Source organism: Lottia gigantea (genome assembly GCF_000327385.1).
Source record: "Lottia gigantea unplaced genomic scaffold LOTGIsca_87, whole genome shotgun sequence".
NCBI lineage: Eukaryota > Metazoa > Mollusca > Gastropoda > Lottiidae > Lottia > Lottia gigantea.
The window spans coordinates 609,524-624,302 of NW_008710867.1; the positions used below are offsets into that span (position 1 = coordinate 609,524).

A 14,779-nucleotide genomic window follows, 5' to 3' on the forward strand; every position below is an offset into this window, starting at 1 on the left:
ATTCGTGACGAAGTCAGCCATTTTGTTTACACCGGAAGTCACGTGTTAGAATACTGCAATAAATAGCTTTGTTTGACAACCAAGACTACCATTGCGTCTTTTTACTACCGACTAATTGGTGCTGTGAGTTGTCTCCCTTAGAACATGATCATCCAGACACTTACTTTACAAATCTGCAGTTTTGATAATCAAGACTAGATGTAAACAAACAAAATGGCTGACTTCTTCACAAATTTTTCAAATTTCTGATTTAAAACGCAAATGCTGGCGTTATGACTTCGTTTGAGAGTGAATGAAGGGCTTACGCATCATCACGGTCCATAATTCCAAATGATCAGACAGTTATCATGAGCTGAATTGTAGCGAATAGCGGAAAATTGCCATTTTAATGTTAAAATGTGCCTTTTGTGCATAAAATTTCTAAGGAGTTTGTGTTTTACTTTTCTTGATACTTATATTTATTCAAATCTTTTTCAGGTGATTCTGATATTAATAGAAATATGCCAACAGATACAACTGAATCTAAATCTTCAATCGTAATGTAATGAATAAAAAAAGGGTTACAATTTTAACTCTTTCGTCTGATTTGCTTTGTCTATAATAACACTTTATAGAGTGCTACTTTTAAGCTCTGGAGTCTGCATTTTGCTTTGGCAGGCTAGAAAGACGGAAAGGGTATGTGCTCCCCTTCAGTATCTTTTGTGCTAGCCCCAATGGCTATGTCTGTCCTTTTGGAGTGCCTCAACATAGTAATATGCAGTTTCGATGTATCTTAGGGTTGGGGTGCCGAGTATGAGCCACAGAATTGTCAAAGGGGGCTCGGACAAACATTATTAAATTGGGTGGCCAAAGCAGGGTCAGCTTCATATCTTGGGGGCTTTTGTGCAAACACAACACACATTTCAATATTTAATCTTTAATCTTTACAGATTACACTTATTCACACAATAAAGAACACTTTTCTGTCTATAGACAACACATTTTCCAATACAACGTTAAGGAGCAAGTTGAGTCTGTCCATAGATATATAAGCATGTGTTCATAAGAATAAATTTTTCACTAAACGGAGCATATAGTCCTTTAACTGCGACTGTATCTTGGTCCATTTCTCACGTTGCGGCGTAGGTGGTTCTCTTGTCCTCAAATATTCGTCAGTTGAAATGTTGCACTCCAAACTACAAAAACAAAGTTCCGCTTCACCATAATTCAAACATTAAAATCGCAAATTTCCGCCATTCACTGCATTTCAGCTCATGACAACTGTTTGATATTTTGAAATTCTGGTCCCCGGTGATGAGTCGGCCCTTTATTCACGCTCAAACGAAGTTATAAAGCTGGCATTTACGTTTTAAATCAGAAATTTGAAAAATTCTTGACAAAGTCAGCCATTTTGTTTTCACCGGAAGTCACGTGTTAAAATAATGCAATAATTTACTTTGTTTGACAATCAAGTCTACTTGGCACGTCTTTTTACTACCGACTTTGATGTTATGAGTTGTCCCCCTTTGGAAGGGTTATCCAGACACTTATACCCTTGAAACCTGCAGCTTTGATAATCAAGACTAGATGTAAACAATCAAAATGGCCGACTTCATCACGAATTTTTCAAATTTCTGATATAACACGTAAATGCCAGCGTTTTAACATCGTCAGAGAGTGAACGGAGGGCTTACCCATCACCGGGGACCAAAATTCCAAAAGATCAAACAGTTATCACGAGCTGAAATGCAGAGTAAGGTCTCCGTCACACGTCAGTACGTCAGTAAACACGTCAGACCCGTCAGTATATACGTCGAATAATATGATTCTTGATTTTATAAGGTAGTATCGACGTTTGACGTGTTGACTGACGTGTGACGGAGAAACAATTGGACCTTTTGGTACCAGAATGTGTCTTTTGTGCTTCACATTTCTAAGGAGTTTGTGTTTTAATTTTCTCGATAATCAGAAATATGAAAAATTCGTGACAAAGTCAGCCATTTTGTTTACACCGGAAGTCACGTGTTAAGAGCAGTGCAATAATTCACTTTGTTTGACAACCAAGTCTACCTGGTGCGTCTTTTTATTACCGACAAATGTGCCGTTGTAATATGGAGTTCTCTCCCTTAGACCATGTTTTGATTTGCTCGGATAACACTAATAAATAACTAGTAGCGCTGGTGTGTTTTGTTTTGGGAATAGCGTGTTTGCTTCGATGTTTTAAACCATATTATTTATTTTTTTATTTTTCAGGGACTCTAACACATCAAATCAAGCAATAATTAACGCCCTAGACCCCTCGGAAATACGAATTTGGCTTTGAATGACGGGTATGGTAGCGAAACACGTGGGCGTTGTTAGTTTTGAAAGGTAGGAAAAAGCAGACTCCAAATACATGATTATCCAGACATCTTTACTCACGAAACCTGCAGTTTTGATAATCAAGACTAGATGTAAACAAACAAAATGGCTGACTTCATCACGAATTTTTACATTTTCTGATTTAAAACGTAAATTCCAGCGTTATAACTTCATCAGAGAGTGAACGGAGGGCTTACCCATCACCGGGGACCAGAATTGCAAAAGATCAAACAGTTGTCATAAGTTGAATTGCAGTGAATGGCGGAAATTTGCCATTTTAATGTTAGAATTATGCGGTAAGGGAATGTTGGGTCCTTATTTAAGTAACCTTTTGGTACCAGAGTGTGTCTTTTGTGCTTCACATTTCATTTTACATTTCTTTTAATCTTTTTCAGGTGATTCTGATATTAATAGAGATATGCCAACAGATACAACTGAATCTAAATCTTCAATTGTAATATAATGAATAAAAATGTGTTACAATTTTAACTCTTATGTCTGATTTGCTTTGTTTATAATAACACTTTATAGAGTTCTACTTTTAAGCTCTGGAGTCTGCATTTTGCTTTGGCAGGCTAGAAAGACAGAAAGGGTTTGTGCTCCCCTTCAGGAACTTTTGTGCTACCCCCTATGGCTATGTCTGTCATTTGGAGTGCCTCAACATAGTAATATTCAGTTTCTATGTATCTTAGGGTTGGGGTGCCGAGTATGAGCCACAGAATTGTCAAAGGGAGCTCTGACAAACATGATTAAATGGGGCGGCCAAAGCAGGGTCAGCTTCATATCTTGGGGGCTTTTGTGCAAACACAACACAAATTTCAATATTTATTTATTTTTTTATCTTTACAGATTACACTTATTCTCAAAATAAAGAACACTTTTCTGTCTATAGACAACAAATTTTCCAATAAAACGTTAAGGAGGAAGTTGAGTCTGTCCATAGATATATATGCATGTGTTCCTAAGAATAAATTTTTCACTAAACGGAGCATATTATCCTATGACTGTGACTGTATCTTCGTCCATTTCTCACGTGGCGGCGTAGGTGGTTCTCTTGTTCTCAAATCTTCGTCAGTTGAAATGTTGCACTCCAAACAACAAAAACAAAGTTCCGCTACCCCATAATTCTAACATTAAAATGGCAAATTTCAGCTATTCGCTACATTTGAGCTCATGACAACTGTCTGGTATTTTGGAATTCTGGTCCCTGGTGATGAGTCAGCCCTTTATTCACGCTCAAACGAAGTTATAACGCTGACATTTACGTTTTAAATCAGAAATTTGACAAATTCGTGACAAAGTCAACCATTTTGTTTACACCGGAAGTCACGTGTTAGAATAATGCAATAATTTACTTTGTTTGACAATCAAGTCTACTATGCACGTCTTTTTACTACCGACTTTGACGTTATGAGTTGTCTCCCTTTGGAGGGATTATCCAGACACTTATACCCATGAAACCTGCAGCTTTGATAATCAAGACTTGATGTAAACAAACAAAATGGCCGACTTCATCACGAATTTTTCAAATTTCTGATTTAAAACGTAAATGCCAGCGTTTTAACTTCGTTTGAGAGTGAATGAAAGGATTACCAATCCCCAGGGACCAGAATTCCAAAATATCAGACAGTTGTCATGAGCTGAAATGCAGTGAATGGCGGAAATTTGCCATTTTAATGTTAGAATTATGGGGTAGCGGAACTTTGTTTTTGTAGTTTAGAGTGCAACCTTTCAACTGACGAAGATTCGAGGACAAGAAAACCACTCATATTAGTCATCATCGCCGAGAAATGGACGAGGATACAGTCGAAGTGCCTTTTAGTAAAAAATATCTATATATATATCTATGGATAGACAGTGTTCTGTAACGTTTTATTGGAGAATTAATATCTAAGGACAATAACGTGTTCTATTTTGTGTGAATAAATGTAATCTGTAGTTTTCAAATGTTAGTCTGACTTTGGATTAAAGAATAAATATTGAAATGTGTGTTGTGTTTGTGCAAAAGCCCCCCAGACAGGGAGGTGTTTGTCTGAATCATTTTACACAGGGAAAGAATTGTTTGAGCCCCCTTTGACAATTCTGTGGTTAGTACTCGGCACCAAACACTAGGATACATAGAAACCCACATATAAATAGCCTCCCATATATCCAAAACTTTAGAAAAGGGATTGCAATAGCTGCCTTTTAGTATAATTACAAGAACAAAAGATATGTGGTTATATATTGTATCTACATATACTTGACATATTGATCACATGACAAACCAAAATGTAGGACATAATTCTATGAAAAATACTTTACAAAACTGCCAAACTAAATATGGTCTAAGGGGGGTAACTACATTTAATCAAATCATTTCCAAACAACAGTTAACTATAATAATATAATAGTAATATAAAAACGGATTTATTTAAATTACTTTGCATTTTATTTATGTAGGAGTTGACGCTTACAATTATGTTATTATGTGTCTTGAAGATTGGTATTGGCATATTATATGGGAAATTTATTACAAATACAATCTAATTAATGTTACACACTTACCTTCAAATTTTCTTCATACCTTGTGGTCTTGAACTCGCATAGCTGGACGACGATGGCGGACGAACGCGTTTATCGATTGAGCCATCGCACTTGACTGAATACTGCTTGTCGACTTAAAGATTATATGGATTGATTTTATAGAAAAAGAGATTAGAAAATGCGGACTGGTTGTTCTAAGAGACTGGATATCTGAGTCTACTCGGGCTAGGTCAACTGGTGAACACTATGCACGTGCTTTTCGCGGTAGCTCAGTCGGTTAAACTGTTGATCTCTCATGTCTATTTTATGGTCGTGGGTTCGAATCCCGGAGTGAGAATTGAATTGTTGTGATCTATAGAAGAACTTTACTTATTAAACCACATCCACTTTAGGCCCATGAAGACGACCAACACAAAACAAAATTAAAATTGGGTCGGCTTTCGTCAGTAAAAATGTCTTTCTCCTTAGAGAGAGGGTCGGGATGAGATATATTGAATATAAAGCGTAATGATCTGAAATAAATGCACAAAAGCGTCCAGGACTGGGACTCTGATGAACAACAACATAGACCGCAATCGTGGTGGATGAGCGGTCTAAGTAGTTAGTACAGACTGCGATGTTAGGGTCGAGAGTTCGATCCCAGGTATTGTCTTACAGATTTTTATAGAATTTAAAAGTATATATAGACTTAATTTTCAATCGGTTCTAACGTCCTTGGTGGCCAAGTCGGTACGGTGGTAGGATAACCCTCTGGAAGGTAAAGGATGCTTGATCAATCCTCACTGCTGATCTGCTGGGTTTTTCTTCTATTAAAACACGAGGTTACGGTTATATTGGATAAATACTTCTATAAATTGTCTGACTGGGTGGCTCAGTGGTAGAGCGTTGGTCTGATAATTACGAGACGAGTGTTGAATCCTTTGGCGGACTCTAGGTTGAATATTGAGTAACTAATTTTACACTATTTAAAACTTGAGGTTACAGTTATAATGGATAAAAATTCAAGGTTTGTGTTCGACTGGATGGCTCAGTGGTAGAGCGTCGGGAGAACACGGTTGCAATAACGTCATCCATAGTAAGGACTAACATCCTCTAGAAACTTAGGTGGGTTCGAACCCCACGGGGAAATCTAGTTGTGAAAGATTTTCCATAGTGGGCACTCAAAACCACTAGAATCTGCTTTGGACGTCAAAAATACTTTAAAACCGAAAGTTGGGTTTGAGTGGGAATCGAACCCGGGACGTTTGAACGATAGAAAAATGTAGGGAGGGATGAACAACTCTACGACCACGGCCAAAATAGGTGGGATTTAAACTGGCGTTCGTAAGTAATATTTAAAGTTCAAAGTCACAACCTACTATAGTAGTAAAATAGTAAGTATCTTCCTCTCTCCTTTTAGAATCTTGGAGGGACCCGGGCACCAGTTTGCCCCTCGGCTCCCCTCCTTGTCTCTCGTTCTTCAGCTTTGCCCCTCGTTCTATCTATTGGTAGTGTCTTGCCTGCGGCAGGCCCAACGTGTCAACTGACATCTTACCTCTAGAGAACTCAGGTCTCTCATATTAGATTGAGAGAGAGAACATGAGACAGTGGCTAAAAGCCTCTGGAGATTTACCTGGGCTCGAACCCTCGCCGTCGAAACAGAGTTCTAGCCCAAGTCCACCATCCATCCATCTAGGCCATAGAGACCCGTTAGCAAACCACGAAATTTAAGCTCTTTTAAATGATTGTGAATCATTTATAAGATCAAAATAGAGAACTCTTCATCATCGAGATTCGATCCAGATTCGTCAGGGTCTCTAGCAGCCTCTCTAACCTCAGGGCTACGGCGGACACAGCAAACTCTTCAGAAATTAACCATTTTATATGTGAACTTTTATAATGAAATTGTCAAAATTGTTTGCTAGCGTCCCCGGCAGAGGTTCGAACCTTATCTGATCATTTGCCGACCGAGCACTTTAACCACTGTGCTATCGAGACGACGAGGATACATTGCAAATTTATCTATATAACCCTAAAACCATTCGAGTAAAGGTAACATCAAAATGAATTATGGTACCACATCCAGCTTTCGAACCCACTATGGATTACACCAAGACCTACCACTCTATCCACTAAGCCACGGTGACAGACGAAATCAGATGTTATTTTGTCTACATAATTAAAGCCTTTATTAAATATATAATAAAAATATTCCCGCGGTGGGAATCGAACCCTCCGACTTAAAATCCAGCTGATGCACTGTCTCTCTAATCGACTGAGCCACAGTGACATGCACGTTCGATGGTCAGATGACTAAACTAATATCTTGATCTTAGTTCTCTGCAGGGTAATATAGCTTTCTCTTTTGATTTAGACTTTAAATCTTACCAATCTTTCAGCCAAGTGCGATGGCTCAGCCGGTTAATGTGTTCGTTCGTCTTTCATCATTGCGATGTGGGTTCGAGTCCACAAGAAGTCGACAAATGAAAAAAGGTAAGTAAAAAAACTTAAATTATTCTTAATATATATTACCCATACGCGCGCACACACACAAACACCTCACTACTAACATAAAAAAACCGCATAAACATCAAAAATAAAAACCTGACAAATAAATAAAAAACACCAACATAAAAAAAAAACCTGTAAAAATTACTACCACATACACAAAACAACAAGCAAATAAATAAGGGGGTTTTGTACTTTTTATTCGTGAATATTTTAAACGTTTTAAAAAAATATGAAAAATAGAGCTAAAATATTATTGCTAAAAATGACATTTTTCCAGTCAAATGTGATGGGTCGATGATTTCCAAGTAGAATGATATTTCACCTTAAACTCATTGTATTTATTGTGCCACGGCACGTAATGCACGTGCAGATTATTGAACACTTGTTAATATTAATCACTTGTTGGTAACCTTCCAAATAAACTAAGTCTATATACAATAGTTATGTAATGTCTTCTAGTAGATAATTTGAACTCTTGACCTCTACCCTCTGACCTCCTATGCGCACGTGCAAATAACTAGACCACAGTTAATTAACGCAACAGTGACATGGTCAGTTCAGTCTGATGAAGCGAAACAATATGGCGACCCGGGTTCGAACCCCGTGTAAAGGGTGGTTTCCTTTTGTTAAAATGCCTTGCCATATAAGATAAAGAAATTTTATTTTTACAAATTTAGGTGACGTAAGCAGATCAGACTTAGCCATTTCGATGATAAAAATGGCTGTACTGATGTTTCTGAATGTATAATAAATCAAAATATTTTTTTTGAAATATGTCTGCTAGAAGAGAAAGTTGAACTCTTGACCTCTTACCTCTGACCTCACGGGCGCACATGCAATCAACCAGACCACAATTAATCCACGCCGAATTGACTTAGTGATACGATATGACGACCCGGGTTCGAGCCTCGCGTAATAAGCAGTTTCCTTTTGTTAAAATGGTTTGTCACATAAATCCTATTTTTACATATTTGGGTGACATAAGCAGACTAGATTTAGTCATTTCGGTGATAAAAATGGCTGTACTAATGATTTTATATGTATAATAAACAAAATAGTTATTCAGCAAAATATAAGCCTGGGGAGACTTGAACTCTTGACCTCTCACCTCTGTCCTCATAGGCGCACGTGCAAATAACTAGACCACAGTTAATTAACGCCCCAGCGACAAGGTCCAACTGAGTCTGGTGAAACAATATGGCGACCCGGGTTCAAACCCCATGAAAAGGATGGTTTCCTTTTGTTAAAATGCCTTGCCATATAAGATAAAGAAAGTTTATTTTCACAAATTTAGGTGACGTAAGCAGGCCAGGCTGAACCATTTCGATGATAAAAATGGCTGTGCTAATGTTCTTGAATGTAAAATAAATCAAAATAATAGTGTCTGCTAGAAGAAAGAAATTAACCTAGACCTCTCACCACTTTTGCACACTAGGCTATGTAGTTATTGTCGCAATAGCTCTATCGGATGCGAGTTAGTAGAACGAAAGGTCGTCGCGGGATCGCACCTTACGTGCGGTTGGGGTTTACTTATGTTAAAATGGCATGCCAGATAAGATAAAGAAAGCTTATTTTTATAAATTTGGGAGATGTTTACTAGATAAGACTGAGCCAGTTCGGTGATGAAAATGGCCGTACTAATGTTTTTGAATGTAAAATAAATCAAAATTGTTTTGTAGCAAAATGTCAGCTTGAAGAGTCTTGAACTCTTGACCCCCTATCTCTGACCTCTTGTAGGCACGTGCAAACAACAAGACCACAGTTAATTACCCAAGGGCAGATTATCTAGCGAGGAATATTAATGCTTCAGACAACAAATAAGTAGCTCTTTTTTCACCCAAACACAGGGGGAGGCATGCCCCCACTCTCCCCATTTTAGCAACAAAAAACAAAACATTATTAATAAAATAACCAATTTTATTAAAATATATTAATTCAACATTTGGAACACAATAATTTTCAACTTTTTATGCATAATTATGATATCAATTGTAAAAAAAAATAAAGACACAAAAAAACATTTTAAATGGAAATATTTTTTGTCTTCGATGCAACAATATAACCCATCCATTTGCACTGTCAACCCTTTAAAAACTTCAAGATATACATTATCATTAAAAATTAACAGGTATTTGATTCAGATAAAATATTCCATAATCTAAATAAATTTAGGGAATTGTCAAAAAAAAAATCATTTTGATTAACTCAATTTAATTCCCTGTATATCTTGTCAGAAGATTTTAAATGCTATTGCAAAAAGATTCTGTAAGCAGTAGAAACCTAGTAGTAACCTTAGCAGCTGCTGAGCAATGACTTAAGTGCTACATTTACTACTATGTTTTCAATGTATTAAAATAATATGACCTTATATACAATTATAACCAAATTTTTGACAATTAGATCTTATAAGTGAGTTATTTTTGAAGAGATAAGAATGTATGGACATTTATAACTTCTATTGAAAATATAACATCTTGAGATCTAACAAAATTTTATACCAATTCCTGAACATGATCATATCTTAAGAATATTGGACACAAAAATAGAAACTTAATCACAACCCAAATATTGTCTGCGGAAGTCAGAATAAATAGCTAACCATATTTTAATTAATAAATATTTTCAGAAATTTGTATATACAATTCAGACTAGCATTTTCTAGAAAGACTTTTTCTTAGAAAAGTTTAGAATTAGGAAATTACTAACTAAATGAGATACAATGCTAGATCTTCCTTAAACATAAATGCAACACCAATGTAACATGCAACACATAAATGTACCATCACATGAGACATGTCAATGCAACACAGATGTAACAGGTAATGTTAAAAGTAAATGTAAAACTCAATATAGTACAATGTTACACATAAATGCTACATCAAATGTTACATATAAGACAAATGTATGTAACACTAACATGAAAGGCACAAAGGCATGAAAGAGTGGAAGGCAAGATTAGAAAGGGAAGACAAGAAACAGGCAGCATAATGTAAACTACAAACTAAAATATCATCCAGACTCAACATAAATTCTTTTTTCTTATTTTCAAATTTATATTTTGTAAATAAAAGTTTAAAAACTTAAATGCCCTATTTATTTTTTTTTTTTCGCATGGACTAGTCTAAATGATATGCATTATTTTTTGTTTTTGTAATTTTGACGGAAGCCCAAGCTTCTGTACAAGATCGGATAAAAATCTATGTTCAGATACAATTTGTGCATAAAAATACTTTATGGTTAAAAATTTCAGTTATACAAATAAATGGGAAGACTAGGTTCTTTTTTAGAACACGATTGAGATTGCATAGTTGTCATTTTGAAGCACTAAATTGAGGTCCAATGGAATGAGTCAAATTTGAATGTGGTCCAATGGAATGAGTCTTATTTGACTGTGGTCCAATGGAATGAGTCAAATTTGACTGTGGTCCAATCGAATGAGTCAAATTTGACTGTGGTCTAATGGAATGATTCAAATTGACTGTGGTCCAAGTAGCTGCTTCCAAGAAGTCTAAGAATTGTCTTTGGCTAGCACTAGCATGCAGGTTTTGAACCCGTGGTTTATTGAGATCACTGGAAATCAAATTATGGTTGCTATAAGGCGCTTAGTCGCTTCAAATTTTTCTTTGCCTTTTTGCTGCCTATGATGTCCTTTTTCTGCTTTTTACAAACACCAATAGGATTACAGGATTTAGAACCGTGATATTCACAAAAGCACTTGGAACAGAATTCAAAACTACAGTCACTGTTAAAGCAGGTTCCACGGTCGTATCCTGGAAGAACTCTAGAGGCACCAAAACATTTTGGGCATTTCCGCAACTCCTCTCCTTCTCTTAAAGAATCTGCTGCCTGGAAGAAAATGAAACAGATTTTAACACCTGACTTTCGTCCTCACAGAAGTCAGTGGGCAATGAGGATAATTTTGTAACAACCTTTCTAAGTCTGAAATAAAATAATGACACTGGACCCAGTTTACAGTGAGAAATACTATGGTAATTTTTGTCAAATGAGGTCAAGAAATGTAAAAGTCATGTGGACACTATGAAAGCAGTATATAATTCTTAGCTTACATACCATAGAAAAGATGTCACCAGTAGAAAGTTTAGAGTAGGGTGTTGAAGCTCTCTGATGCTGAGTTAACTGAATTGTCTCGAACTTATTCGCCTGGGTCAAACCTCGAATCGATCGGTACCGAAGAGACTTTGATGAATTCTCCTGAAATTAAAACAAACATCATACAACATCAAGACTTGATGTACTGGTATATATACAAAAGCGTCAATGACTGCTCAAAGTACAATTCAATGACTTTCTGAGGCAAAAAACCACTGACTATTCCATGGTGAACTTTTCGGACCTTCCAAGCTAAACCTTTAGGATTTTCAAGATAAAACAGCAGTCACTCAGCTTTACCAATTTCCTAGTAGCAACGCCCAAGAAAACACAATGGCCCAAACCTACCTTTCCTAATGAAGTCTCTTGACTGTATTTCACATATTTTTTCTTGAGTTTTGATGCTCTGGCATCAGAATGGACAACTTTTCTCCAGTTCTGACTGACTTGACACATGCTGAAAATAGAAAACAATGCCATTGATTACATTTTCTCTATGTGGACCCTCTGAAGGGATGTCAAGTTTATCCAAGCCATAGAGCTACATTAAGTAAGATGAGCAAGTGGATTTCAACTGAACCCACGACCACCATTTTTGTTGTGTAACCAAGGTAACCAATCAAATGACATTATTTATTGGACCAACACTCCCACTGATTGTGTTACAGTCCACAAAAATGATAAACAGTGGAATTTGGCTACCAACCTGCATAAGTCTTGTGGTTCCAAATAACTAAAAATACTGGATAATGCCATCACATTTCTGGCACTTAGTTCTGAAACTATGTCCACTTTTTCCAGTCCCATTTTACGACCGATTAAACGATCTAACACAGAGGGCGAGAAGGTACTTAAAACTTGTTGGAACCGTGCCGAAAGTTCTATGGAGGGACTGGAGCTTGAAGTCTGGAGACCACTGTCCTGAGAGTCAAATTCAAAACTTAAATTTCTGCAAGGCAAGTCTGTTAAGTTTCTATTGTTAATTTTCAAAAAGATGTCTTCCTCCTCAGGGATTTCCCAATCGCGTAAGTTGTGCTCCTTTTCTGGTTGCTTCGGAGACGGCTGCTCTTTTAGGATTGGACTGTAAAACAAACCATGCCCACTCAATGATTTGGAATTAAAACTGAAATTGGAGTCACTGTCAAAACTATAGTTCGAACTAGCAGTGGTTGTCGTTAAAAAACAGCTGTCTACTGTCACATCTTCAAAACCACTGTCTGCTTCTGAAAACACACTGGAACACAGACTTGTGATAGCCATAGGAGTGCTGGTGCTGATGGAGCGCATCTTTTCTACTTCACGTGCGAACTCCCTAGCTGAATCTGGATCCAAATATCCTGCCTCTGCCATTATCATATCTTATCTTAGATCATACATGGACTATCTGCAAAAATCAAAGTTTCAATAATGTACTGAGTACTCTTGGCAGTATCTAGCCTAGACCCAATTAAGGGCCCAAGCAAAAGTAGGTCATTATGACACATCAAGATGATCAAGCCATGAAAACCCCTTTTCAAGTTTGGGAGTGTTGACAAAGGAAAGTGAAAGAAAACAAACACAGTTCGATAGGTCTATCGAAGCCCTTAAAGGGACACACTTTTAGATAGTCTTAAGGGGCATTTGAGACCACGACGGCTTCAGTTTGATACCACAAGCTGCAAAACATTTTCTTTTATGATGAAAGCGGTTTGGACATGTCGCCATTCATTGCAAAATCCAAGCGGGAATACCCGAGTCCCAAAAAAGAGTGAATTTGTCCATAAATCTTACACCGATTGTTTTCAAATTTTAGGACAAGGTGAATTGAATGTATACTTACAAAATCCGCATAAAATATTTCCACAAATTGCTGTGCAAACGTGATTTTGATAAAATTTATTTTTGGTGTCTTGAATCAAATTTCAGCCTTTCAAATCGTTCGCCAAATATTCATCAGCCAATCAAATCGCTTGTTATGAAAATTTCACATCTCGCGAGATTTCAAAACTGGGACGAGATTAAAAATGTAAACTTCCGGTCCATGTGTTGAATAGTATCCAAAATTTGCCAATTTTTTTAAATTATTACATATTTCAGTCTAACTGTTAGACTTTGATAGAAAAGTAAGTTCTCAAGACGATGTTCTAAGGATATATGTCCCGTTTATGGGGAAAATATAACGTATAAGCTACGAAATAAATATCTAAACAAAAGAATTTAGAAAAAAGAAAACAAATTTGAAGGGGGGAGGGGGGGTGTATTTATGATGACAATAAAGGCTTAGTTTATATGGAAATTAGCTCCTTTTAAGGGCTTCCAACATTGCTTCCTGGCAAGTTTTTCATGTGATTGATCATATCTTTTGCAGGCTATCATTTTGTAATCATGGATCAAGGAAAAGATGGAGCAAATCCTACAAAATCACAAATTATGATTTACATTTGTGGTGGTAAGTAAAGTCAGTTTTGTTTCTCTACCAGCTGATCATGATAAAACCTTCTGATCTTTCTGTAATTAGCAGTTAGAAGTAATGCAACTATAATTATCCCTGCTTCTGTAAATGAACTCTACTGAACATTCATAATGATGTGCAATATTGATTTATAAGGAAGAGTTCAATAGAGGTTTTAGGGGTGAAAGGCTTAAGCTGGTGCACTGCACATATTGGAAAGTTAAGAGCAATTACTCAGTTCATCTGTTTGCATAAGCTCAGTCCGGTGCAAATGAAATGAATGAAATGAATGAAGTATAACATCCTACTTCTGCATGCCTACTTATATTTGCAATACCATGCAGTGTACAATGAGGGCAATTTTGTTAGACCTGACAACAGCTTAAGCCTAATCTTTTTTTATTTCCAACTGTGGAGAAATCTTTAACATGCACAGGTATCAATATTGTAAGGTAAAACTCCATTTCCTTGATACAAGATGTTATAAAACAGATTAGGATGATCATATTACTAATTAGAAGATATCGGTATCTCGTGAGCTAGAATTTCTTGTTGTTTCTGGTTTAGCAGAGTATATAATGATATGTATAATGTAAGGTCTCTAGTTTCTAATGAGGTTTTGTTGTAATTTCAGAATGTCATCAAGAAAATGAAATTAAGGCTCGGGATCCTATCAGGTGTCGGGAGTGTGGCTATAGAATTATGTACAAGAAAAGAACAAAGCGCAGTATCCTTTTACAATTTGTCTTCTTATTATATCTTTTGTGTTTATTATAATTACTGATCAGAAAACAACAACTGTTCATATTACTAAGCTAATTAAATATATGTTCATGTTCATATATTCTAGACATGATTAAGCTCTAAAAATCAAGAAGGGCA

At 36.4% G+C, this 14,779-nt stretch overlaps 2 protein-coding genes across 2 annotated transcripts; one reads left to right on the forward strand and one right to left on the reverse strand.

Annotated features, from left to right (window-relative positions):
* Positions 1-10,442: 10,442 nt before the first annotated feature.
* LOTGIDRAFT_236780 (hypothetical protein) lies at positions 10,443-13,384 on the reverse strand. The gene is made up of 5 exons (XM_009067885.1): positions 13,286-13,384; positions 12,173-12,850; positions 11,815-11,923; positions 11,428-11,568; positions 10,443-11,202 (listed from the first exon to the last, which is right to left on the reverse strand). Exons 2-5 carry the CDS (start codon positions 12,820-12,822, stop codon positions 10,948-10,950), a joined length of 1,155 nt encoding a protein of 384 aa, XP_009066133.1. The 5' UTR covers positions 12,823-12,850; positions 13,286-13,384; the 3' UTR covers positions 10,443-10,947.
* Positions 13,385-13,830: 446 nt separating this feature from the next.
* Positions 13,831-14,674, forward strand: LOTGIDRAFT_133810 (hypothetical protein; the record flags this gene model as incomplete). Its single annotated transcript, XM_009067886.1, has 2 exons — positions 13,831-13,894; positions 14,532-14,674. The coding sequence occupies 2 exons, from the start codon at positions 13,831-13,833 to the stop codon at positions 14,672-14,674; spliced, it is 207 nt and encodes a 68-aa protein (XP_009066134.1).
* Positions 14,675-14,779: the final 105 nt, after the last annotated feature.

Coding starts and splice junctions, on each gene's coding strand:
- LOTGIDRAFT_236780 (XM_009067885.1), bottom strand. CDS start 12,822: ATGATAATGGCAGAGGCAGGATATTTGGATCCAGATTCAGCTAGGGAG. Junction 11,569..11,814: donor AAGAGACTTCATTAGGAAAG/GTAGGTTTGGGC, acceptor TTTTAATTTCAG/GAGAATTCATCAAAGTCTCT. Junction 11,203..11,427: donor CTGGTGACATCTTTTCTATG/GTATGTAAGCTA, acceptor ATTTTCTTCCAG/GCAGCAGATTCTTTAAGAGA.